The sequence below is a fragment of the Borostomias antarcticus genome, assembly GCF_949987555.1.
Source record: "Borostomias antarcticus genome assembly, chromosome: 9".
NCBI lineage: Eukaryota > Metazoa > Chordata > Actinopteri > Stomiiformes > Stomiidae > Borostomias > Borostomias antarcticus.
In genome coordinates this window covers 9198918-9226417 of record NC_140242.1, presented here as the reverse complement: position 1 = coordinate 9226417, position 27500 = coordinate 9198918, and the positions used below count along the sequence as shown (strand labels likewise).

The window sequence follows — 27500 nt, the reverse complement described above, 5'->3', positions numbered from 1 at the left end:
AGCGCAGCTACAATACATCCAGCAAGACGTGTTTATCAGAATGGGGTTTTTGATATGTAAACGCTGCTGCTATTTTTCCTTTCAGATTCACAGATATCTCTCTGTGTCTATTTGTCTCTCACTCCCTCTCTCTCTCTATCTCCCTCTCTCCCTCTATCTCCCTCCCTCTCTCTCTCTCGCTCCCTCTCTCTCTATATCTCTTTTCCTCTCTCTCACTCTCTCTATCTCTCTTCCTCTCTGTCTATTTCGCTCTCCGCCCCCCCCCCCCCCCCCTCTCTCTCTCTCTGCCTCTCTCTCTCTCTTTCTCCCTCAGCTCCACAGGTTAATCTACCACATAGAGGTGCCGGTGCGAGGCTTCAACTACTCCTACGCGCACCTCTGCCTCCTCGACGTCAAAGACACCTGCATCATCGACGACATCCTGCGCGCCATGGAGGACATGCGGTCCGCCCGCGCCGCCAACCGCTCTGCCTCCACCCTGCGCTACCCAATCACGCGGCTCGCCGACGGGCGGCAGGCGTACATCGGCCACCAGCTGGGCGGGGTGCAGGGGTGGGGGTCGGGGGCCAGGGGTCCGGGAGCGGGGCCCAAGGGAGAAGGGGTGCGGTCGGCCCGGGCGCTCCAGCTGACCTACTACCTGCAGGCTCGCGGGGTCCTGATGGACCGTGTGGCCCGCCAGTGGGAGAGGGCGTTCTGCACCGAGCTGCGGCAGTTTGGGGCGGGTCACCCCGAGCTGGGCCTGTTCCCCTTCACCTCCGCCTCCCTGCGGACGGACTTCCAGTTCTCCACGGTGCTGGCGCGGCGCCCCCTGCTGGCCAGCCTGGGGGCGTGCGGCGTGCTGGCCGTGCTGTGCTGCTCCATGCGCGACTGCGTGCGCTCCAAGCCCTGGCTGGGCCTGTTGGCGCTGCTGTCCATCGCGCTGTCTGGACTCACCGCCGCTGGGATCCTCAACCTGACCGGAGCCACGTACAACTCCACCTACCTGGGGATCCCCTTCATCATGCTGGGTGAGTGGGAGGGACACGCACGCGCACACACACTCACACACACATGCACTCACAGACACACACGCACGCACGTACACACACGTATACTGTACACACACACATACACTCACAGACACACACGCACACACACACCCATCTCTCCCATCCAAGTCACGGCTTCCTGTTGCTGAGCGGGGGGCTTGGCACTGCCGTTGGCCCCGCATTGCATTCACATGTATGTGCTAGTGTACTGTGTACTGTGTACTGTGGAGAGCCTGAGAACAACATATTATTTCACGTTCTTCTTTCTGCTCCTCTCCTCTCTACTTTTCTTTTCTTTTCTTTTCTCCTCTTCTCTTCTCTTCTCTTCTCTTCTCTTCTCTTCTCTTCTCTTCTCTTCTCTTCTCTTCTCTTCTCTTCTCTTCTCTTCTCTTCTCTTCTCTTCTCTTCTCCTGTCTTCTCTTCTCTCCTCTTTTCTCATCTTCTCTTCTCTTCTCTTCTCTTCTCTTCTCTTCTCTTCTCTTCTCTTCTCTTCTCTTCTCTTCTCTTCTCTTCTCTTCTCTTCTCTTCTCTCCTCTCCTCTCCTCTCCTCTCCTCTCCTCTCCTCTTCTCCTCTCCTCTCTCCTCTCCTCTCCTCTCCTCTCCTCTCCTCTCCTCTCCTCTCCTCTCCTCTCCTCTCCTCTCCTCTCCTCTCCTCTTCTCTTCCGATGTTCACAGCCCCCCACAACATTCACACACTGAGACACACTGAGACGACTGTGTTTTTCAGGGGGGGTAGTGAGTGTTCACACGCTACATACATGCCCACGTACATATGTAGACATCAGCACACACTCTGCACTGCAATTACTGTCACGTGTGGGAGTGGAAACTGCTCTTAGTCCAAAAATAACCGACTAGAGATGGAGAGAGAGAGAAAGAGAGAGAGAGAGAGAGGCGGGGGAGGGGGTGGGGTGGCTTTTAAGGACGTAGAGAGAGAGAAAAAGGGAGAGAGAGAGAGAGAGAGGGAGAAAGACGAGGGGGGGGATAAGCTCTTAAGGAGGTAGAGGGAGAGAGAAAGGGACAGTGAGAGAGAGAGAGAGATAGAGGTTTTTATCTGGAGAGACAGCAGAGAAACGGTCCCTGGCTCCTCCCAAACCTGACGCTACACAAACACCTAACCCTGCATCCTAACACACTGCTGACTGATTACTGTTTGTCCCGGGGTGGGGTGGGGTGGGGTGTGTGTGTGTCTGTGTGGGGGGGTTATATGTGTGATTCTTCAAGCTGTTGTGTGACAGGCTTCTCGCCAGGACTCAGTCTGGTCTGAGCCCGTTGTCTGTGTTCACTTCACTCGGAAGAACAGCAAAATATAAACACACCCAGAGGCTGGTGTGGGCAGACGTATGTCTCTGTGTTGATGTGTTTGTGTTTCTATGTTTGTGTGTGTTTGTGTGTGTGTGTGTGTGTGTTGGTTCCGGCCCCCGGTGAATCCAGGCCTCTTATTCAAGCTCTCTCCCTCACACACACACACACACATACACATACACATGCACTCACACACACACACACGCACACACACACACACACACACACACACACACACACACACACACACACACACACACACACACACAGGATATCTTTCCTCTCGCGCTCCGTGTAAAGTGTTAGGAGTCGTGAGGTCACAGTGAAGGGGGGAGGGGATATCGATGTCACTGGTGACTCAGAGGCGCCATGGCAACCACAGAGGTGAAAGCCATCTGCTGTGCACACACACACGCACACACACACAAACACACGCACGCATGCACATAAACACACACACAACACACAATGTGAACATATGCACACTGGAAACTACTGTACACAAACTCTTACCCATCGCACGCGCTCATCACCATAACCTCGATTGACTCCGCTGACCCCGCGACCCCCCGCTGCGTCTCTACCCCCCCCCCCCCCCCCCTTCCCCAGGTCATGGGATGTTCGGCTCCTTCGAGATGCTGTCGTCGTGGCGACGCACACGGGAGGACCAGCACGTGAAGGAGCGCGTGGCGGGCGTGTTCGGCGACGTCATGCTGCGCTTCTCCGGCACGTCCATGCTGCACCTGACCACGCTGGGCCTGGCCGCCTCGCCGCTCACCAACATGGAGGCCGTGCGCCTGTTCTGCCGCACGGCGGCGCTGGCGGTGGTCGTGGGCTACCTGTACACGCTGTCCTTCTACACCTCCTGCCTGGTGTTCACCGGCTACCTGGAGACGGGCTACCGGCACGGCTGCTTCTGCCGCCGCGTGCCCCGGCCCGAGCGGCTGGATGCTAGGCCTGCCTGGTACCGCTGCCTGATGTACACGCGCTACGAGGAGGAGACGACCACGACGGCGGGGGAAGCGACGACGACGACGCACCCCCCGCACCACGCGGCGAACGCGGCGAACGCGGCGCCGCACCACCACGCGCCCGCCGGCAACCCGGGCGTCGTGCAGCCCAACAGCAACGCCCGCGTGGCGGCCAACAACCCCGCCCCTCACACACACCCCGCCCCTCACACACACACCGCCCCTCACACACACCCCGCCCCTCACACACACACCGCCCCTCATACACACACCGCCTCTCACACACACTCTGCCTCTCACACACACCCCGCCTCTCAGACACACTCTGCCTCTCACACACACCCTGCCCCTCACACACACTCTGCCTCTCACACACACCCCGCCCCTCACACACACCCCGCCTCTCAGACACACTCTGTCTCTCACACACACCCCGCTTCTCACACACACCCAGCTTCTCACACACACTCTGTCTCTCAAACACACCCCGCCCTTCACACACACGCGCACGTGCCTCGCCCCCCAGCCCTCAGCCTGGACCCCTGCCCGCGGGACTCCCACCTGCTGCTTGGATGCATGCGGCGTTGCTATGGAGACTGGATCACTAACACGTACGTGAAGCCGTTTGTGGTCCTGCTGTACCTGGTCTACGTCTCCTTCGGCCTGATGGGGGTGCTACAGGTGAGGCGCGCGCGCACACACACACACACACACACGCACACACATATACACACACAAACACACACACGCACACACACACACACACATATACACACACACACATACACACACACGCACACACATATACATACACACACACACGCACGCACACACACGCAGGCACACACACACACATACACACGCACGCACGCAAACACACACATACACATGCAACACACGCATATACACACATGAATGTGTAGGTTGATGAAAATGAATAGATAAGAAATCAGCACAGTTTGACTGTCCCTGTCTTTTTTCATAATGATATCAGAGTGCATTTAGTAGAAAATAGTTTGTGGGATGTTCCAATCGCTCTGGTAGTTTTTGTATAATCCTGTTATGTGACGGATAATACGTTTTTTTTCATTTGCTTCAACACTCAAATTAAAAAGAACACAGTTAGTGAAACCTCAGCCCAGACATGCAGGTAGTTTATGATTTATATGTAGGCTAATACCACAGGATCCAGGCTAAGAAAATGTAACTTTTCCTAATACAGTGTTTATCTGATTTGTTTTTCATTAATCAGATATGATTTTGTTTTACATGCATAGAAACATAAGACAATATTGGGCGTAAAGAGAAACTAGAAAAACCGCGTAGCGGCTAAATGCCTCCGCCCAACAATGCCAGTTGCAGTTAACCTAACTAACCCTAACCCTAACCCTGACTAACTGCTAACCTAACCCTAACGCTAACGCTAGCTAGCATTAGTGTTAGAATTAGCGTTAGCTAGCTAGCATTATCATTAGGATTAGCGTTAGCTAGCTAGCGTTAGCATTCAAAAGTGCCTTTTGTGATGTCACAGTGACCTTGACCTTTGACATTTGAATAACAAAATCGAATACAATTAATCTAATTAAGTCCAACTGGACATTTGGCCAAATATGTACAAATTCTGTCAAGCCGTTCTTGAGATATCGTGTTCCTCAGGCCAGAAACACCTTTTGTGAGGTCAGTGGCCCTTGACCTTTGACCCCCACAATGTAATCAGTTAATCCTCGAGTCCAACTGGACATTTTACCCAAATATGAACAAATTCCATTGAGCCTTTGAGATATTATGTTCATCAGGACAAAAACACATTTTGTGAGGTCACAGTGACCTTGTACTTTGACCTTTGACCCCCACGATCTTTAAGCAGTTCATCCTTGAGTGCCAGTGAACATTTGTACCAAAGGGGAAGAAATTCCGTCAATGCGTTCCCGAGATATTGCATTAACAAACATCAGACGGACGGACGGACGGCCGTATGAACGGACGGACAACCTGAAACCATAATGCCTCTGGCCAAAAAAAAGTCGCATTTTCGCATTAGACTGATACGTTACCGCTCGGCCACCGGCAGTATAGTAAATATGCATGAGAAGTAGATATAAATGGAAGGAAGCCGGTCTAATTATGGCAAATGTTGTATTCTTTTAAGTCGTGTATCCAACCAATTATTCTGATCCGCACCAAAATTGTATGTGTTCTAACTTGGTCCATGCTACACCCCTCCACCGAGTATCATGAAAATCGCTCTGGTAGCTTTTGTATAATCCTGCTATGTGACGCGACGAACGAACAAACAAAATAACACACATGATCGAAAATATACCCTCCGCCAGCGGTCGCTGGGTGGAGCCAACTAGCAGTGCATTTGGCTTGTAAAAGAGTCAGTGCAGTAGTCAGTATAAAGCAACAATGTAGGGGACAGGGGAGTATGAGGTGCATTATGGGCCATAATTCATACTTGCCTCTCACCTACACATGCGTTACCTCTCACAACACAGGGGAAAGAGTCACACTTACAGTACATGTACATACATACACACACACACACACACACACTGCATACTCATACACACACGCACATACATACATACATACTGTACACACACTCACAAATGCACGCACACACATCCACATACTGTATACACACATACAGTACACGCACTTACAGTATGCACACACACACGCTCTCTCTCTCTCTCACACACACACACACACACACACACACACACACACACACACACACACACACACACACACACACACACACACACACACACACACAGACTAGAGCCAGACTGATCTATCAGTTGGCCAATATTATCGGCTGGTTGTGGAAGCGTTGCACACACACGCACATACGGGGGATGGAAAGTGCCACTAATTTGCTAACTGAGCAGACACACGTGACGAGCGTCCCCACGTGACCAAGTGTGCTATTCACTAACGTAGCTAACCCATGGATGTATTAATAGAACTGGATAGGGTCACTCCATTCACTGACTTTATCCAGGCATCTTAGTTTTAACAGTATAAGTGTGACTGAACATGTTTTGTTTGCTAGTAGGTGGTTTTCATTCTGTTTCGAGCTCGGCGGGTTAGCCGTGAACTTCATGCCGCAACAAGAGATCCCGTCTCTGGGTGGACAGCTGTTCAACTCGCCTGGGACCAGCGAGTTTACCTAGGTAAAACTAAGATGCCTGGATAAAAAAATATGTTTTCCAACGGATATATTTGACGAAAGTAGATTAATAAGCAAGCCGCTTTTCATCACTAACTCAGAGCGGGGAGAGCCATGAACGCAATCTGTTCGTGGACTACAAGAACGCGTCATTGATACCTTTGACTGCGCATGTCAAAGGTATCAGTGAGTGACACATTTTTTTCAAAGATGGCGTGGTTCAATAGGGCTTCACTTTAGATTTCGAATCCTGGGGTCAGAGCCGTTGGTACGTGAGCATGTGTGCTATTCGCTAGCGTAGCTAACGTCACTATGTGAGCATGTGTGCTATTCGAGTAGCTAACTGAGTAAACACACGTGACGAATGTCGTCGCCGTCAGTCAACGTGACTATTAGGACTCTGGTCACCATAGGTAGGTAACCTGCTAGTTATCTGCTTTGGCTCATTTAAGATTGTAGCTATCTATCGTCTTATTGCTAGTCTCTATCCAGTAAGGTCATTGATATGATAACTTAGATTAGGCTATTTAAATTATAGCAGGCTTTTTTCATTTCAGTGCGACTTTAAGCTGCTACAGTAATTGTCTTGTTACTGTAGCTCCAATATGGCTAGCCAGCCTCTGTCCAGTGAGATCAGTGATATGACAACTTAAAGTTAGATTATTTAGCCTAAATAATAGCAGGCTACTATCAGCTAACCTGGGTAATCCATGTGATAATTCCTTTCCTATTGTTCTTATTGTGTGTCACTGACTAAATAAGTAATCTTATTTTATTCTTGCCACCGTCAATTGACTTATCTTATGTTTCTAGCTAGCTAAGTGATACTAGCTAACTATTTCTAAGGCTATTAATGTCAACATCTGCTTATCTGTCGTCACTGGTGTTATTTAGATTTCATATTTCGAACAGGGGGAGTAGCTTCCTTACTGGCTAATCTAGTGAATTTAGATTGCTAAAATATTGATCAGGGCTGGGGTGACCTTTATATAAGGATGTTCTGTGAAGTATTCCAGAAAGTGGCTTTAGTTCTTCTAACCTTGAGATTTAATTCTCTCACACTAGTTTTCACTGAACCAGCTTTCTGGAATACCCCCGTTTGTATTGTTATTAATAGCTATGTCATGACATAAATATGTTGTGCTTAGCTTACTCCACAACAGCTTAGGCTTTGAAAACTGTTATGAAATCGATTTCTTTCTTCACTCTTGAATGCAATAAGATAAATACATGCCGTTACACAACAACAGTCATCTGCTACCTACAGGCAAGTTAACGTAAGATCACTATTTTTTGACAACCAGCTGCACCCTTATTCACCTTATCGCCTATCCTATCGTGGTTACAAACTCATCATTACCAGACTCTGATTGTTTTTCACTGCCGTTGTTTTCGCGTTTGGAAATACATGGAGGAGAATGTGCCATAGTTAGCCGTCAGCTGCATTCACTCCCATGTATTTCCAAATGCGAAAACAACGGCAGTGAAAAACAATCAGTGACCCATGCCATGCCTGAGATGTGGCTGTTATGAGGTGGAGTTCTGGCTGTGTTGCGGGAGCCGGAATCAGGTTTATTCATCACCGTCATTCTGCGCGGTATGTGAGCCATACCGTGGTATGTGGCCCATAACTGGCCCAGATGTTCAAAGAAATCATGTTTTTAATTAAACAAATAATTATTCAGAATGGAAAGAAGACGGCTTCACTTTATTGTATTAAAACATCTAAATTAGAATAGGATATTATGAACATCTCCCTACACAACACTGCATCTACATTGCGGGCACTGGATGGAGTGGCTCTAGGTCCAGTGTTCGTGGCTGGTATATGGTGGGCACTGGATGGAGTGGCTCTAGGTCCAGTGTTCGTGGCTGGTATATGGTGGGCACTGGATGGAGTGGCTGTAGGTCCAGTGTTTGTGGCTGGTACAGTACATGGTGGGCACTGGATGGAGTGGCTGTAGGTCCAGTGTTCGTGGCTGGTAGAGTACATGGCAGGCACTGGATGGAGTGGCTGTAGGTCCAGTGTTCACTACAGAGCAAGACACCAAGAGGATCTCAAAGTTAGAGTGTACAGTATATGAGAAACGGGGATGTTAGTCTCTTACTCAGACCTCTTGTCTCGTCCAACACTTGTCTAAACTAAGTATATTTAAGTTAACTTGCAAAACAATGTTGACAATGTCTATACTTACGTCTACGGGGGATAAGATTGCTGTATCTGGATTTTGAGCTGGTTCCTCTGTTGATTGCTACAGCAAAATAGAGAGTAAGTAAGATAAGCTAGAGGTATAGAATTGAGATTAACATTTTGGCCCGAGGGTTGTCTTGGGTTTGCAGAGTTAAATGCTCCATAGAGAGAGGGAGATAAAGGTTAATATGATGAAGAGATAAAGAGGGGGAGATGAAGTGTTATGTGTTCCTCGGTGGCAGGGTTAGGATCTTCAATGTGTGTTAGTATCAATGATCACACTTGCATCCACTCCTCTGTTTGTGCTTCCAGCAATGAAAGCTGAGAAAGCAAGTCATGTTAATATGAATGAAACTGAGATGAGGTAGGGCATTAGGCTACTTGAATGGTTGTGAGTGCGTTCATGTCAATTTTGACCTCTACTCAGTTAGGTTTTGTAGTAGTGTGGTAGTGTTAGGTTTTTGAAGGTGTGTGAGTCTGTACTCACATCCGCTAAAATGAACATTACTGCCACTAGACTGTCTTATGTTTCCTGGGTTGAATGCTGCACAGAAAGAGAGAGCAGGAGACAGTGAGTGCAAGACTTTTTGAGTGGTAAAGAATAACGGGCCGCCCAAACATGGCCAGCCATTCACCTTTTTGGAACCAGGATTATGCAAAAACGACCTGACCGATTTTCATGAAACTCGGTGGAGGGGTGTAGCATGGGCCAATTTAGAACTCATTCAATTTTGGCATGTACAGGGCCGCGAAATGCATTCGGGCGGAGGTCTGTGCTCTCTGAGCACCATTTCTAGTAGTGGTCATACTCACATCCTGTTATGGCAGTCCTGTCTTTGTTTCTGGTCCCTGGGTTGGAGGCTACAGAGTGTTAGATGCATTAACATGTTAGTTATGAAACACATGTAAACATGAGGTATTGAAAAGGACATTAAAAATCATTCTTACAGTCAGCACTGTATCAAGTGGGTGGATTGAGTGCTCCGCTCTGTTCTAGCTAGCTTTGGAGGACTGGGTAGTGTTGAATCTCATTGTCTTTTCTTAATGTCCTTATTTAGCTCTGCGTTGTGTTTTGTTTCAATAAAAGACGACCCCCAATCTCCCAAAATACCACACTGTTGGAAAGAATCTCTCCAACACAGGATTTGAGTCTCAAGCAAAAGCGGTTTATTCCAGAAGGTTTAACATACAAAAGAACATGGCAATGTCTAATGCACAGATGACCTGTCTGGATGCTGGCTGAACCCAAATCAAAGCACATACAACTGAACAGTGGTTTAACCCCTTTGGAGGAGAGGGGGGGGGGGGGGGGGGGGTGGGCGTCCCACACCCCCCTGCGTCCTTCTAGACAAAGCTGTCTCTCTCTCCTCGACATGTGGCCTTGCAACAAAGATAGGATGAGGCACCTGACGCCCCCCGTATCTAAAGAGTCGGTGTTTGTACATCACATGAGAGACTGTCACCCTTGCCCTAGGGGACATGTAAAGCTATCAGGTGGGGACCCGTCCCCTGCCTAGAACCCTTCTTGGGTAGCAGCATGACCCCCCTGTCGTAACCTCAGTCTCCAGGAACCCTCGGGCAGTCACACAGGAGTCACACACACATCACATTGGGACCAGCTGACAGTGTTAATGATTGACATTTCTTTATAACAGCCAGCTCTATACATTTTCATCAGTAGTATGGAAGGTTCGCGACTTTCACTAGCACTGTCACTGTCTTCGTTTACAGGTAATCGACTGCTCCTACTAAAAGAGAGCAAAAGCAACTGAAGGAATAATGCAAGGTTTGAACATTAAGTATCCCTCAATTGTCCCTTTATAGCCCTCTTCCTTAGATTGCTACGCTCACTGCTGTTCATGTCACCTGTAATACACCACAGGATGAGGCAGGCACCAAATTATGGTGATTCTCCAACCTGTGTAGTGAGAGACAGAAGGAGAAGGGGGTGGGAGAAAGAGAGGCCATAACACTGACAATCAGTTACAACAAGGCAATGCTTACAGTAAGTTAATGAAGTAAATCTTAAAATATACATACTGTACAGTTAGGGATGGGTATAAGGATCAATACTACTCTTATCAATATTGCTTATTGGTTCAGTAATAATTTGTTCTCTTATCAGTTCTTTTTGATTATTTTTTGCAAGAAAAAGACAATTCATTAAGACAATCAGCATTGGTTTATGATTATCATACAACAAAATATTCTTCAGCAGCAATGCTTTAAATAATTCACTAGATTCTCACAGCCCTAATGACACGCATCTCTCCTGTTATGCTATAGCTTCAGCTTATGTCAAACTCATTCTTTCCATTCAGACCAGTCTCCTCACGTGAGACAGGCACCGCTGAGCAGGGAGAGACAGTCTCTAATAATCAGCTTATTATCATCAATAATAATCTAATAAAATGCTTCATAGACATCTTACAGAAAGTTATAGACGGGAGGGATGAATGGTGCAAAATAACACTTGTGGCCTAAAAAAAATAGAAAATAAATTTCCAATACTGAATCGTTTGTATGCGATTGACCGGCCGGTCAATGATCTGGGCCGATCAGCTCAAAATCCACCCATTACGGTGCATCCCTACTGCCTAGCATAGGCCCGGCAGGGGTCTCGTAGCCCCGAAGGTGCACCGGGCCTATAGCATTAGGGGAAACACGAGCTCCGTCAATAATATCCAACTATAATTGCACCATTTTCACATTCACTTCTAAACATCAAGGCTGCTTCGTTGTTAGCCACATTTTTTAAACTAGGCAAACACACGGGCCGTTCTGAGATGAACTAGCCTATTATTAAAGCTTTTTAATCAAGAAGAGTGCCTTGGACTTTTTTGATGAAACACATGGGCCTGTTTGCAAGCTAGAATGCTAACATTAGCTATATTCATTTAGTTCAAGCCACCATTTGACAGCTAGCTAGCTGCGTTACTTAGCTTTAGTTAGTTAGCTAGCAAGCTACACAGCCGGGGTAGCTAATGTAGTAAGTTAGCTAGACATAGCTAACCAGCTATAATGTTAGCTAGCTAGCTAATGAAAAAGGAGATAGCTATGTTAGCTACTAAACTTAGAGTTAGATGGCTACTAGCGAACGTTAGCTAGCTACTAGCTAGCTACTAGCTAACGTTAGCTAGCCCATAGACATTATAAAGAACTAGACTGGCCATTGTACTGTACAATTCCAATGGACTCATGTCCGACGTGGCAGCCATCTTGTGCAGGGCATCCCACTATGTGACGTCAATGAACCCACATCTGTGGGAATCTTCACTGTGCATATTTTAAATGGTAGATGTAAGATCATCTGGGAGAAAGTCCCTGTAATTGTGCATAAGTGGAATTTCCTATCACTGGGATTAGCTGGAATGCTTGTATATTTATATTGTGACAAAAAATGTTTTTTATTGTGACTTGCCAAGAGATTATAGATGCAGCCCCCCCCCCCCTCCCTCCCCCGCCAGTATACTGTTAAGGTCTACTCTGTATCTGGTGTAGGGGAGAGCCGGGTCAAAAGTCGCGCGGGACGAAAGTCGCGTTCCCATTTTCTCCAGAATGACTGGACCTGCAAATATGTGGTTATACATGCCTGCACATATTACCGTGTACGAGCTCCGTTCAAATTTTGGGCGCGATCGCAGCATATTTGACAGAGATATCGATGGAAAACCACTTTTGCCCCATATAAGGCAAGGCAAGGCAAGTTTATTTATATAGCACATTTCAGCCACAGGGCAATTCAAGGTGCTTTACATGAGACATTAAAAGCATTAAAACAAAAAGCAAGACATTATAGACATTTAAAACAAAAGGCAGGACAAATTAAAAGCATTAAAACAAAAAGCAAGTCATTATAGACATTTAAAACAAAAGGCAGGACAAATAATATACAGGAATAAAAGTTACAGTGCAGTATACTGATAAACAACTCCTCTTAGAAAGCAGTGGAAAAAAGAAAAGTCTTCAGGCTTGTTTTAAAAGAACCAAGAGTTGCAGCAGACCTGCAGTTTTCTGGAAGTTTGTTCCAGATATGTGGGGCATAAAAACTGAACGCTGCTTCTCCATGTTTTGTTTTAACTCTGGGGTGTGATCGTAAAATAACTGATCTAGTCAAAAGGATTTACCAAGATTCGTTCAAAAGGTTAAGTCTGGTTTATTGTGAAAAGCATATGAGCGCAAGGACTTCCTGAAGAACGCAACGAGGGTGGTTTATTCAGCGAAGTGCCCGTTTGGTCTTTTGCTGTGCCTTATATGCAGTCAAACCACAGGTAAGGTCCTTCCAGGATGTGATTGGCTACTGCATTGTACGTCATATGAAATGGCAGGCGTGGCCAAGAGTACAGACATGTGACATGAGAAAAAAGGGCGGCAATTGGGGACAAAGGATGGTTATTCTGTTGTAGACAGATGGCCTCTCTGGAAGCCATTGTGTATGTTAGCACAGCTATGTGAATATTTGGGGGAGGTGATGAATTACAAGAGAAGTGAGACGACAAAGGTTTAAGGTGTTTGGATGAAAATTCCTCAACAATCCCCCATTTGTGCCTGAACAGGTACACAAAAATAAAATATAAAATCCAAACACAAAGTGTAAACATTCAGCTATGCTATACATGTGGAAAGGAAATAATCTCTCCACTAGGTGGAGCAAAAAAAATAAATATATTTTTTAATTTTATTGTGAAATATTTAACAAAAAAAAGATTATTTTCTTTCCACGTGCAAAATCACGCACCAAAACCCCTTGTTTCAGAAATATGACAGGAAACAAGGTAAAGAAGATGACATGATTATATACTATTTATAGTCTAAAAGTGGACAACCATTCACCAAAAAACCTTGATTTTAAAGTTTGAACAAGGCAAAAAGATGAAATGGTTACCAGTGTAAGAAGGGCAAAAAACCTCTTGGTCAATTTAGAGGAAAAACCCAAACTTATTTATCAACTCATGTTTCAACCATTGTAACTCTTGTAAACAAATATGATATTTTTTCAAGATAATTTCAAAGTTCATTCACTCTTGTTGTGAATAATCGCATGTAATTTCCTCTGGACCATAGCTTCCATGTTTGCGTCTCTGAATGTTTAATGTAGGTTCCAGTGTGCGGTTAGAGGTGCAGTCATTGCTGTTGAGATTGTCCACGTTGTCATACCACAACCACGAGAAGGAGGTGACCGGCAAGGTCAGTCTCCGATTGCTCATCAGAGGAGAGGAGAGTGTGGCGGTGACCGTCAAGGTCACTCTCCGATTGCTCATCAGAGGAGAGGAGAGTGTGGCGGTGACCGTCAAGGTCACTCTCCGATTGCTCATCAGAGGAGAGGACAGTGTGGCGGTGACTGCTTTGCCCTTGAGATCTCTGGTTCGGCTGCATGGACCGTCCTCTCAGCTACTTTTGACAGCTATTCCACACAGGCCAGAATGTCCTGGTGCTGATTGTTCCATCTTTGACGGGTAGGTTCATCCCGCAACATCTACTTCTCTTCCATGTTTTCTGGCCTGTTCTCAGGCTGCTCATCTGCTCCTGGTAGTCTGTCTCCCCATTGGGCAGGTCTGCATAGAGCGGTCAGCCAGCGAGCTCTCGGAAGGTGAGGAGGGAGTCCCTGTCCTGGTCCAGCAGGGTGAAGGCGCGGTGGGATACGGTGTCCGTGTGGACCCCACACAGCCAGGGCGCCAGCAGCACGTACAGGCTCTTGAACTGAGCCCGGTCCACACGGTACTGCTCCACGTAGGGTTGGCCCGGGTCGTGCTGCTGGAGGGCCACCTCGGCGCTCCCGCTCACCCAGTACAGGCTGATGAAGTGCTCCGTCTGTGGATCTACAGATGAGAGAGACAACAGAGACAAAACAGAAGAGCAAAAGGAGAGTCCTCTGGTCTGGTTTCCCTGTTCCCCTCTTTGAGTCCTCTGGTCTGGTCTCCCTGTTCCCCTCTTTGAGTCCTCTGGTCTGGTCTCCCTGTTCCCCTCTTTGGTCAGGAACGGTTATCAGCAGTCTGTTGGAGATACTCGGAAACATGGTTAAGTGCAAGCTCCTGCTTTGGGGAAAAATTGTGTTATTCAGTCAGGAAAACTTAAACAGGGTGTCTGTTCAAGTGTCATTAGAGCCAGTCGGCTCGTCAGTCTATGTAGTTTGTCAGTGGGGAATCTAGCTTTTGTAATCTTGGATCTAGGCTCTGCAGTAGCCTACAGTGACATCAGGGGCAGTGTAAGAATGACTTTACCACGCCCAGTCCCCAGTCATGATCAAGGCAATTGGATTTGGCTCTAGAATTTCTCTCGCGATTTTATGAAATAAAATAAAATAAACACATTCTCGTCTCAACAAAATAACCGCTTGAGTCTTTTTCGGACCTCCCATCCAGGGCGCAATCCCGGGCTAGACCCCGTTCCGTCCGAGGCCTCAAGCCAGGTTCCCCTGGAATGAGAGCTCAGCCTTCTGCTTCCCGGTGTCTTCTTTTCAAAGCCCACCGATCACAGAAGCACTACTCGCCTACTAACGCATTCGCTTTTGGCTTGTAGTGGCCTGACTGTACATTGAGCCGAGCGCGGCGGCCATCTTGTGGTCTTACTGCCCTATGCGACCCGACCGGCCGGTGACCCAGTCGATGGCGATCCCGGACACCGTAGTGATTGTTAGTCACCCAGCTCAGAACCGACGGTCTGATCCTAATTCCACTTGTGCTATGGATATTAGAACTTTGACCGTTTTCACCAGCCTTGCCTATTCACAGAGGTCGTCTCTTACGCCCCTCTGCTTAGGTGTGGACTGTCGTCCACGTACCACACAGTGCCAACCCCTTAACGGCGACACAGTGCTGACTAGACGGTACCAGAGCAGTATGTTAATTCATACTTCCTCAGACACGGGGGCCTTCAGTCGTCTCCCCAGCACTATACTACCATTTAACGTGCCCTTTTGGGACCTTGCGGTCCCGCCCCCGTCTGTTGGGGGATAGGTCCAGGGGTGCCCACTCCCCCTCCCTATCCCCCTAAGGGTAGAAACAAATGTCCTGAAGTCAGGATAAAACAGAGATGGGGGAAAAAAAATGCATCACTCAAATAAAATGACACTAAAATGAACTGGCTTCATTTACAATTAAGAAAACATAAATTATCAATTAATCAAAAAATCCATCAAAGCTTCATTTGTATAGCTAAAATTGTATATCTAAAACTTCCCTCTTCTGCATTTGAGGACAGAGTATTGGTCCCGCTTCGGACAAAAATGGTCTCTTCCCTATGTCATACTTATCTGTCGCTCACAGTGAGTTGGTGACATGGCGTTGGCCCTGCATCCCACGAACCACAGATCGCCCATCTGTAGGGAAACAGGCCGGTAACCTCCATCTCCACCTCCGGTCCTGTGCCCGCCTCCTGGTTCGGCATTCACCCATCACTCCCGGAACGACAGTTGTCTGTAAAAACACTCAGAAAAAACACTCAGGCCCGATGAATGTGCCTCAAACTATAAACATGAGATATTTAACATAACCATTTAAAAATATATAATTGGGTTAGGAGATGCTGCATGCAGATTAAGACACTGACAAACATTACTTCGCCTCCCACCATCATGCACAAACCTTATGCCCTCAGCTACATCTGTCTTCTCCTGTTTATTTACCTTAAAAAAAAAAGGCTCTATCTTGGCTAGTTAAAATCTCCCTTATGGGTTGTTCAAGGGAACTCCAGCAGGTGGCGCTCGACCCCAAATCTGAGGCTCTTCCCTTTCATTCAGCTTGCGGTAACTGTGACACTGTTCAATCCAGTGACCATATTGACCACAATGAAAACATGCCTCATCTTTCCCACTCTGTCTGTACCTGTGAACATGCTTAGACCTACTGCTACGTTGCCTATTCTCCCTTTGTCGTCGTCCCCGTTTTTGTTTCAGACCTGCACCTTTATTTTGAATGTCTAATTGTCTCAATTGAGCAGCCTGAAGTCTAGCGGCACCATCCTTGACTTTTTTCAAATTCCGTTGTTCAATGTAATGTCGGAGGCGTTCGGAATACCGGAAATGATCAACAACTTCCCCGAGAGAAGTTGATTCCCAGGTGTGGCATATCATCCTCACTCGGTCAGACAAAGAGGAGAGAGAGTTATTCATTAACTGTTGTTTCAAAATCTTTTTATAATCGGCGTTCGCTTTGTCCATGCCACTGTGTGCGGCGAAAACTGATTCTAGCCGTTCCCAAAATTTTTCGAACTGTTCATCGGAATTTTACAACAATATGTGATACGGTCCCAATCCATCTTTTTAGGGAATCGAGTTTTGATTCTGTTCAACAGCGCAGTGTTTTGGCCAGTTAAATCGACATGAGAAAAAGGCAACGTAATATCAAACGGGTCTTTTACTTCGATCCATTTTAACCCAAGTACTTGTCACATGATCATGGCGATTTCCTCGGCGTGAGGCTCATACATTCGAACTAAACTGTTAAAAAGATTCTCGAACTCGTTCATGTCTTTGGTTGGATCGGGCAAGGTTTTAGCTACATTACGCAGTTCATCAGAGCGCCACGGTCTAAAAACCCTAATCTCTGGAGTCCAGGCCGCATAACCAGCTGCATCATTTATTTGTGAAGGGCGAGGAACAGGGTTTGGGCAGCGTATCAGAGGCGCTTGTATTTGCGGTCCCTCCAGACTATCTCTAGCCATTTGCAGTTGTTCCAAATTAAACTTAGCCTCAGATATAGCTCTAGCCAATTCTTCCTTCCTGATCTGTTCTTGTTCGGTGTAATACCTCGTAGAAAGGGGCGCGCTTAACTCGTATCGTAGAGGGGAGAGAGAAGGGACGTGGCTAATGGCGGGAGCATGAAAAGGGGGAACAACAACAGCCTGGTTGGGCGGTGTGAGCACGGGGCAACGAGTCGAGGGGGAAAAATCTAATTTTAAATCAGAGTTATTCTGCTGGGGAAATGGCGGAGAGACCGTCTGCTGAACCTCCTTATCTTTCCTTCCTGACCTAAAGAAACCCTCTCGTGCTACTCTCTCCCAAATCTTAAAAGCAGACCAGTCTATAGAATTAACAGGCTTTTCCCTTAATCTAGACATCTCAAACACCTCTAGCTGTAAGTCTCAGATGGGGATGTAAGAAATCTAAAATGCTTTAGCGCATAACGAAATCTCAGGCCTAGACAAATTGCAAGCTAGCAGTAGAATCCTGTTACATATAGGCATATGTTAGTAGCCGGTGTTACAGGGACACCTAGTGGTGCTCCCAAAATGTTGCATGTAAGACTCGGATGTTGTATGTGAGCGTGCGCGGGGAAATTCAGTTTAATAAAAGCTATACTGAAACAAATCCCTAATAAACACGATGCAGCCTAAAACCCCAAAACAGCAATGAAAGGAAACCTTATAGTTAACTCACGGCGGGAAAGAATACAATTTCGAAAGAAACAGAGACACATTAAACCGCTAAGTAACTCACCCAGCACTCATGCTTTGTTCTCCCTCTGGCTCGATGGCGGTTCACCGGGAGAGCGGAGTAGTAGTTGTTGTTTCCTTTTGTCTCCCAGACAACCAGCTAGCCTACTGGAAATCTAGCAGTTACGAATTTAACAGTCTAAAGAGTGTACAATACTTTACCTGGATCAATGGCGCGCTTAACAAACAATACAAGGCAAGAGCCGAGGCTCAAACAGTAAACAGCAGACTAACAAAACGAACAACCCCGTGCAGGGACACAGAACACAAAGAACGACCAAAGATGACGAACAGACGACGAACACACGACGAACACACAGGCCCACGTTTACGACAAGCATGCCCGGCTGCACCAGCCACTTGGTCAAAGCTAAAACTCGTTTAGGTTTACCAAACCGCTGCACCAGTCACTTGGTCAAAGCTAAAACTCGTTTAGGTTTACCAAACCACCCGGGATCAAAGGGGAAAACGTTTCTCCAAGAAACGCGGATTGGAAACACCAATCACTCCCGTAGCTACATCTGTTGGTAATCGTTCTAAAACGAAACATCAACAATCACTTCGAAGCTAGTTGGCAATCGTGCTAACACGAACATCAACAACGGGGCTTAAGCTAGTTGGTAATCGTTCTGAAACGAAACATCAACAATGAGGCTTAGCTAGTTGGTAATCGTTCTGAAACGAACATCAACAACAACGAGCGCCCTACCCTCGGTAGGAAACACCCAACTCCCCCCCCCCGCGGGGCTTTTGTTTTCAGAACACGCCAGACCAACACAATCCGAAACTAAAACAAGGCAAATACAACTCAGAACCATAAGAGGGTTCGTTTAAACGTACCTGTGAGCTTCAAGAATCCAGTGGAAGAACTGAGGAAATAATCTCGGCGTGCGCTCTGGCGCAAGAGAGAAGATTGACTTTCCAACGCCAACTATAATGGACCGACACGTCTGTCTATACCAGTTCATCCACTGGAATCCCGAAGCAACACGCAGGCAGTCCTCCCTTGTCATCCGCGTCGCCAACTGTGATCGTAAAATAACTGATCTAGTCAAAAGGATTTACCAAGATTCGTTCAAAAGGTTAAGTCTGGTTTATTGTGAAAAGCATACGAGCGCAAGGACTTCCTGAAGAACGCAACAAGGGTGGTTTATTCAGCGAAGTGCCCGTTTGGTCTTTTGCTGTGCCTTATATGCAGTCAAACCACAGGTAAGGTCCTTCCAGGATGTGATTGGCTACTGCATTGTACGTCATATGAAATGGCAGGCGTGGCCAAGAGTACAGACATGTGACATGAGAAAAAAGGGCGGCAATTGGGGACAAAGGATGGTTATTCTGTTGTAGACAGATGGCCTCTCTGGAAGCCATTTTGTATGTTAGCACAGCTATGTGAATATTTGGGGGAGGTGATGAATTACAAGAGAAGTGAGAGGACAAAGGTTTAAGGTGTTTGGATGTAAATTCCTCAACAGGGGACAGAAAGCAGACCTGTGCCAGACGACCTGAGGGGTCTGGATGGTTCATAGCATATGAGCAGATCAGAAATATATTTTGGCGCTAGACCATTCAGTGCTTTATAAACCAACAGCAGTATTTTAAAGTCAATTCTTTGACAGACAGGAAGCCAGTGTAAAGACCTTAGAACTGGTGTGATATGCTCCACTTTCTTAGTCTTAGTGAGGACTCGAGCAGCAGCGTTCTGAATCAGCTGCAGCTGTCTGATCGATTTTTTAGAGAGACCTGTATACATGCCGTTACAGTAGTCGAGTCTACTGAAGATAAACGCATGGACAAGTTTTTCCAAATCCTTCTGGGGTCATAAATCCTTTGATCCTTGATATATTCTTCAGGTGATAGTAGGCTGACTTTGTAATTGACTTACTGTAATGTGGCTGTTGAAATTCAGGTCTGAGTCCATGACTACACCAAGAATTTTTGGCTTCGTTTGTGGTTTTTAGCATTACTGATTGAAGTTGAGCACTGACTTTTAATCGTTCTTCTTTGGCTCCAAAGACAATTACTTCAGTTTTATTTTTGTTTAGTTGGAGAAAGTTCTGGCACATCCAATCATTGATTTGTTGAATGCACTTACTCAGCGCTTGTATGGGATTCTAGTCTCCTGGTGATATAGTGATATAAATTTGTGTGTCATCTGCATAGCTATGGTAACATATTTTGTTGTTTTCCATAATTTGAGTTAGTGGGAGCATGTAAATGTTGAACAGAAGAGGCCCCAGGATGGAGCCTTGGGGAACTCCACAGGTCATTTTTGTCAGCTCAGATTTGTAACTGCCTATAGACACAAAATAGTCCCTGTCCTTTAAGTAGGATTCAAACCAATCTAACACTGTACCAGAAATTCCCAGCCAATTTTCCAGTCGGCCTAGTAGTATGTTGTGGTCTACCATGTCGAACGCAGCGCTGAGATCCAGTAATACTAAGACTGAGATTTTGCCATTATCTGTGTTTAAATGGATGTCATTAAATACCTTAATTAGAGCAGTCTCGGTGCTGTGGTGTGGTCGAAATCCTGACTGGAAGACATCAAAGTCATTACTTAGTACCAGGAAGTTATTCAGTTGTTGGAAAACAACCTTTTCAATTATTTTGCTTAGAAATGGGAGGTTTGATATGGGTCTATAATTGTTCCTTTGTGAGCTGTCTAGATTATTCTTTTTTAAGAGTGGCTTGATGACGGCAGTTTTCAGCGTTTGTGGGAACACACCTGAAAGAAGAGATGTGTTTACAATTTGTAATAAATCAGAGGCCATGCAGTTGGATACAGTTTTGAAGAAGTCTGTAGGTAGAACATCAAGGCAACAGGTGGAGGATTTCAGATATTGTATAGTGTCCCCCAGGGTTTTATGGTTGATCGGATTAAATTGTGTCATGGTATTGATTTTAAGTGGACACTGTGACGACACATGTCCTGTACCTGGAATGGAGGCACTAACTGCTTGTCTAATTTTCTGAATTTTGTCAGTGAAGAATGAGGCAAATTCATTGCAGGCCCTGGTGGATAGAAGTTCAGAGGCTACTGACACAGGAGGGTTTGTCAGCCTATCAACAGTGGCAAACAAAGCACGCGCATTGTTATGGTTTTTGGTGATGATGTCAGAAAAGAAGGTCTGCCGTGCATTTCTCAGCTCCATATTATAAATGCGAAGTCTCTCTTTATAGATGTCATAATGAACATGGAGATTTGTTTTTCGCCACCTGCGTTCAGATTTTCGACACTGTCTTTTCTATTCTGACCAGCATGGCGTTTCTCCATGGAGATCTTCTCTTACCAGAGACCACTTTCACCTTAGTGGGCGCAACGGCGTCAATAATGTTTGTAATTTTAACATTGAAATTATCTACAAGCTCGTTGACTGAGGCCATAGAGAGGGCAGGTGTGGACGAGAAAGCCTGAGTAAATATCTCACTGGTGATGTGCCGTTTTGAAATAACCTCTGATTGAGAATTTGTGTGCATGGAGATAGTACTCTCAACGAAAACACAGGAATGATCAGAGAGCGCAACATCAGACACCTGAACCTTAGAAATATTCAGACCTTTGGTGATGATCAAGTCCAGAGTGTGCCCCTTGTTGTGTGTGGGCTCCGTCACATGCTGAGTCAGTCCATAGTTATCAAGGACACAACCTAGCTCTTTAGTCCCTCTGTCCTGAGGGTTGTCAACATGGATGTTAAAATCACCAACAATAGCCACACAGTCAAAGTCAATGCAGACAGTAGACAACAGTTCAGCAAAGTCATCAAAGAAGTTTGGACAGTATTTGGGTGGCCTGTAGATGTTTAGAAATATGGCTCGAGAAGAGGAATTCAACTGAAGAGCCACAAATTCAAAGGAACCAAAATTTCCATAACACATCTGCTTACATTGGAGGGAGTCATTAAACAAGATGGCTACTCCACTTCATTTCTTATGTACTCTAGCCTCGCTCATAAAGCTGAAGTTGGGAGGAGTTGACCCAATAAGTACAGCTGCACTGTTACCTTGGTCTAGACAAGTTTCAGTTAAAAACATAAAATCAAGATTGTGGTTGGTGATAAAATCATTGATTGAAAATGTCTTTCCTGCTAAAGATCTGACATTTAATAAAGCTAAGTTTAGTGTGCTGAGGGTATTATCTGCACATTTCTCTGTGATAGTTTGTGGCTGACGAGGAATAGATACTAAATTTTATAAATTTGTCGAGCCGGTTGAGTGTTTCCTGTTACTTAGCAGATTCACCATTGTTTTTCTATTACCTATCAAGACAGGAATTGAGGAAGATACCATCACGTTTGGTCCTGGCTTGTCCTGGAAGGGGTCATGAGTGCCATTAGCCTTGTAGCCTGGACCCAGTACATATCACTTAGAGCTTGCTGTATTTTGTAAACACGTAACTGAATGTGCTGTGCCTTTATCAGGCTGGGCCCGGCGTTTCTCATGGGAGTTGGGGGAAGAGAAAATGGAGGTATTGCAGGGGGTAAGGGCGGTTGGGAGCGCGTAATACAGTGTGTGAAGGTGCTGTAAAATATAAGTAAAATAATGGTCTCATAAGCATTTTTCGATTGTAAAATTGTGTTCACTTGTTTTAGTTTGCAAACATATGCAATTGTCTTAGCATATCTACTGGCTACATGATAACATAGCTTTCAAGTTTCGTGTGAGCAAGTCGTGCCTGCAAGCCAGGGAGAAATGACAGGAGACCGTGGCGGGACAAAAGTCGCATCCCGTAGAGGGACAGAAGTCGCATTGTGATGGCTTAGAACCAGAGGGGTGCGCGAGTGACATTTGGGCAGAATGAACAGGTGAAATGAAAGCTCTCGAAGAGATCTTTCTAATGCTATTGGCCAGCTTTGTATGCAGTTTTAATGTGAAAGATACATCTTAAATGCAGTCAAGACAAATTATTTTGCCTCTTAACTTTTGTCAAACCCCCTGGTTCCAGTCAATTGGATTATATAGGCTACTTTCGTTTACAATGACGTTACCTTATGAACACAAATAGCTTAACCTATAGGCCTACATAAACACAATAGCCTAAAACCATGTTTATTTACAATGTATTTTCTTTAATTGACAGCATGCCAAGAGTTAGGCTGAGGAAAACGATGCGCGGTCTCTTTAGCCCTGAGACCATCAGGCAGGCAGCTCAGGAGGTCGTTGAAGGCTATATATTATTATGATATTATGTCTAATAATACATTTGTTGAAAGTAAAGAGAATTACATGCCCAAAAAAACAGATAGGACACACTTTGCAGCAGTGCGACTTTTGCCCCTCTCCTATGAGAGACTTTTGTCCCGCTCGGCAGGGACAAAAGTCGCATTGCGCTCGGTCCGTTCTCGCCCTATTTATGTTAAGCTCTTATATCCTAGCATGAACATTACAGTTGATAATAGTGAAGGACATGTGCAAGTTGTGTGTCATAAAATGTGGAATCTCTATCTCCATTAATTTCGGAGTAAATGGAATCAAACCAAAAAGTGTGACTTTTGACCCGGTTCTCCCCTATTCTCCAGGGTTCCCACTCATTTTTACCAATAGAAATTACAACTTTTCCATGATTTTTCCATAACGTCTTGATGACCATGGGAACTAGCATCAGTATCAACTAGAACAACCACATAGCGGCTAAATGCCTCCGCCCAACAATGCAAGTTGCAGTTAACATTCAGTTGGACTTGAGAGAGGGCCCCTGTGTTGATGTGGATGGTGCTTGTGTACGCTAGCTTGCTGGTATTCTAGCTGTAACGCTAGCTAACACTAATGCTAGCTAGCATTACAGCTAGAATAGCTAACGCTAATGCTAATGCTAATGCTAATGCTAACGCTAATGCTAACACTAAGGCTAACGCTAATGCTACCGCTAACGCTAATGCTAATGTGTTAGAATTAGCATTAGCTAGCTAGCATTAGCTAGCTAGTGCTAGCATTATTGTTAGCATTAGCGTTAGCTAGCTAGTGTTAGCGTTCAAAAGTGCCTTTTGTTTGACCTTGACCTTTGACATTTGAATACTAAAATCTAATCCAAATAAATCCAAATGGACATTTTGGCCAAATATGTACAAATTCTGTCAAGCCGTTCTTGAGATATCATGTTCAGCAGGCCAAAAATACCTTTTGTGATGTCAGTGACCCTTGACCTTTGACCTCCACAATGTAATCAGTTAATCCTTGAGTCCAACTGGACATTTTATCTAAATATGAACAAATTCTGTTAAACCGCAAAATACAAGTTTGACAATTAGCTATATGAGGGACTATCTCTATATACCCGCATAAAACAAGATACTACATTATATAAAACTGTGTTAATAGTCGATGTGAGTGGAATAAATTACGTTATCCGTGTAATGTTATCTTACGGCAGCTAGACTAGTCTGTTATCCTAACCAGTTAGCTATGCAATTTAATTGTGAGATAAGTAAATAATTACCTGCAAATGCCTAAGTATTCATAAAACCTTAAAAGGCTAGTATAACTGTATTTAGGCTGATACTAAAATATAATAAGAGTCACTAGTCACTTACCGAACAAAACGACGAGCAGCTCTGAAGCCCAACAGTAACATGTTCCAAATGATGCCCTGCATAACATGGCGGTCTCGTCGGACGAGTCTAAAGGGGGCGTGGCCAGTCTAGTTCTTTATAATGTCTATGGACGGTGCTCTTGCAAAATAGTCTGGATCGAATCTGATTGGTGCCGAGAGAATCTTTCGGCCCGAATCAGATTAATTTGCGTCGCCAGTCTCGCCACTGATTGGGCTGTGTGACAACGAATGACAAGGTTTATTGCTAAAACCTACATCCGTTGAGTCAGACTACATTAGGTTACCTCAGATCAAGAGCTAAAGTGAGCTGCACGCGACCGAGCGTTAGCCAATGCTACAAGCTAGAAATACCTGAAAGGTAGTTAGCTAGCTAGGAATATGATTATGTTAGCTCAGCCTAGGTTTACGCGTGTGCAGAATACTTTTTTGACAAGAAGAGTGAACCCATGTCTATCAAAATTCATTATAACTGATAAAACATTTAGCCAGAAATCCTCACCATAGTCTGGAGATGTGACGTCCTCCTGTTTGGCGCCGAGCTCTAGACCAGCACGAAGAGCATGGGCGGATTGATATCCATAAGGCGCTCCAATATTAAATGACGTTTCCTTTTGAGAATCGACGCCCCCCCCACCCCCCGCCTCCCATATTGATTGAGTTTTCTTGTCCCTTTTTTTTTCTTATTAAACTGGATGTCTGATACTGAAAAAACTAAAAGCTTAAAGGAGTAGTAAAGGGAAAATGCATGTTAAGCCCTGTTTTAAGGTTACCTATGATCATATACAATGGTTCAGATCAAAACGTTGACAAAATTAGCACTTTTGAGAAAGTCTGATAATTGCTCTACCACCGTTTTGGTCATACAATGGATGTGGGTGGGCACCGTAAAAAATCATTCAAAAAACATGTTAAACTCTCAATTTCAAAGACAAGAAACTCACCGAGGTGTTAGTTAGCCAGTGAAGATGTATGAGGGTGGGGTGATGTGCTGCCAGGGCTTGGTGTGAGTGAGAACCCTGGCAGCTAAGTCTTGCGTGCCGACTTGCTTACACTGCTACATCTTCCTCTCTAATTTTCTACTCTCACAAGTGTTGTGACCTGCTCAGAGAAGAGATAAAGTATCAGGACACTGGTTGAACATTAGTGGAGCAGTAGTGAATCGTCATGTTCATACTGTGACAGGGGAATGCAGGCCGGCTGTGGGAGGATAACGAGAGAGCTGAGACACATGATGGGAGGGGAGTTGGTGGTGGACCACACAAACAACTAAATACATTTAAGGAACTTTACTGGAATGATGAAAAAAATGGTTGACAAGTAGTCATATTGAACAATACACTTTTTGGCCTTTGGTTTTGTGGCAGGCATTTTTGATATTTTTACTTATTGTTTATTTTGTATAGGTTACTCTTTAGTTAAAAAGATTTGATTCTTAGCTTGAATCAATTACTTTTCTACCTTATTATTCCCTATGAGCCAGGTTATGACATAAGAGGCTGACAGAAAGCTTACTGGCCTACTGGGCTATCAGGATCAGAAACCATTTATTTAGCCAGGGAGCCTACTTCACAATATACTAGGAATTTGCTTTCGGCCCATGGTGCATAACACAGATGGAGACATATTAGACAGGATGCAGGGACAATCTAAATAAATATAACACCAGTGAGTTAGTTACTATCACAGCACTTAGCTTGGCTGGAGAACATAAGCTAAGCTAAATGACGGTGGCAACAATAATATAACATAATGTATCTTGTCAGCAACACACAGTAATAACAATAGTAGGAATAATAACATGTATTAACCAGGTTAGCTGATAGTAGCCTGCTATTATTTAGGCTAAATAATCTAACTTTAAGTTGTCATATCACTGATCTCACTGGACAGAGGCTGGCTAGCCATATTGGAGCTACAGTAACAAGACAATTACTGTAGCAGCTTAACGTCGCACTGAAATGAAAAAAGCATTCTGTCCCATTTTGGTTCACATAATTGGTCATAGTGTTCACCTATTCAATGATGTATGCCCAAAAAATGTAAAAAAATCTACTTTTGTTGTAATCTTATATCAAAGTACTGTATATAATTCCTTACTTTCTGGAAAACGGTAGGTCACGTGCAATGACGACAGCAGGTACTTTAGATTTTAGGCCAATAATCTCACGACATCCACCCGTCAGTCAACGCTATCCTTCTATCGAATCTGTCTAAAGTTCTTAAAACCCGTCCACTTGTCAATGTTCCAATCAAATTCCTCTAAACATTATGTCCCACCCTCATAGCTTGTTTGCGTCGGAAATACGTCAAACTACGGAAGTTAGATGATCTCAAACGTCCGTTTCTGTACGACTTTAAGTTACCTTCTGATGGTGACAGCGGCGACGTTCCTCAATACCACATGTGGACAAGTAGCGACGTTAGCTACGTTCGCAATACCACGCGTGAACAAGTAGCGACGTTCGTCAGGTTTGTCTTCTCAGTTAGCAAATCCACACGGGCCATAATTACGTGAGCTAACGTGAGCTACGCGAATGCCGCGACCAATGCACACATTGCTGACTTACTTCAGGTCGCCGCCGTCGCTAGGACAAAAAGTTGTGAGTCTCGTCTGTCCTCCTATCAAATACAATGGGAGTCGAATGGATTTCACTCTCGTACGTGGCGTACGTTTGTCAGCTCAGTATGCAGCTCAGTTCGCTCCGTGCGGTAAGAAATGGCACATTTCACCTCCCATAACGCACGCATGCACACACACACACGCATGCACACACGCACGCATGCACACATACACACACGCTCACACACACACTAAAGCCAGACTGATTTATCAGTTGGCAAATATTAT

At 45.3% G+C, this 27500-nt stretch overlaps 1 protein-coding gene across 1 annotated transcript in view; it reads left to right on the top strand.

The window, feature by feature from the left end:
- ptchd1 (patched domain containing 1) overlaps positions 1–27500 on the top strand; it is a gene marked incomplete at its 5' end in the record, with an annotated part of 31338 nt that overhangs the window by 1515 nt on the left and 2323 nt on the right. The window contains 3 exons of the mRNA XM_084443192.1: positions 314–1007; positions 2943–3359; positions 3759–3985. Coding sequence (XP_084299318.1) covers positions 314–1007; positions 2943–3359; positions 3759–3985 — 1338 coding nt within the window. The remainder of the gene's footprint in view (positions 1–313; positions 1008–2942; positions 3360–3758; positions 3986–27500) is intronic.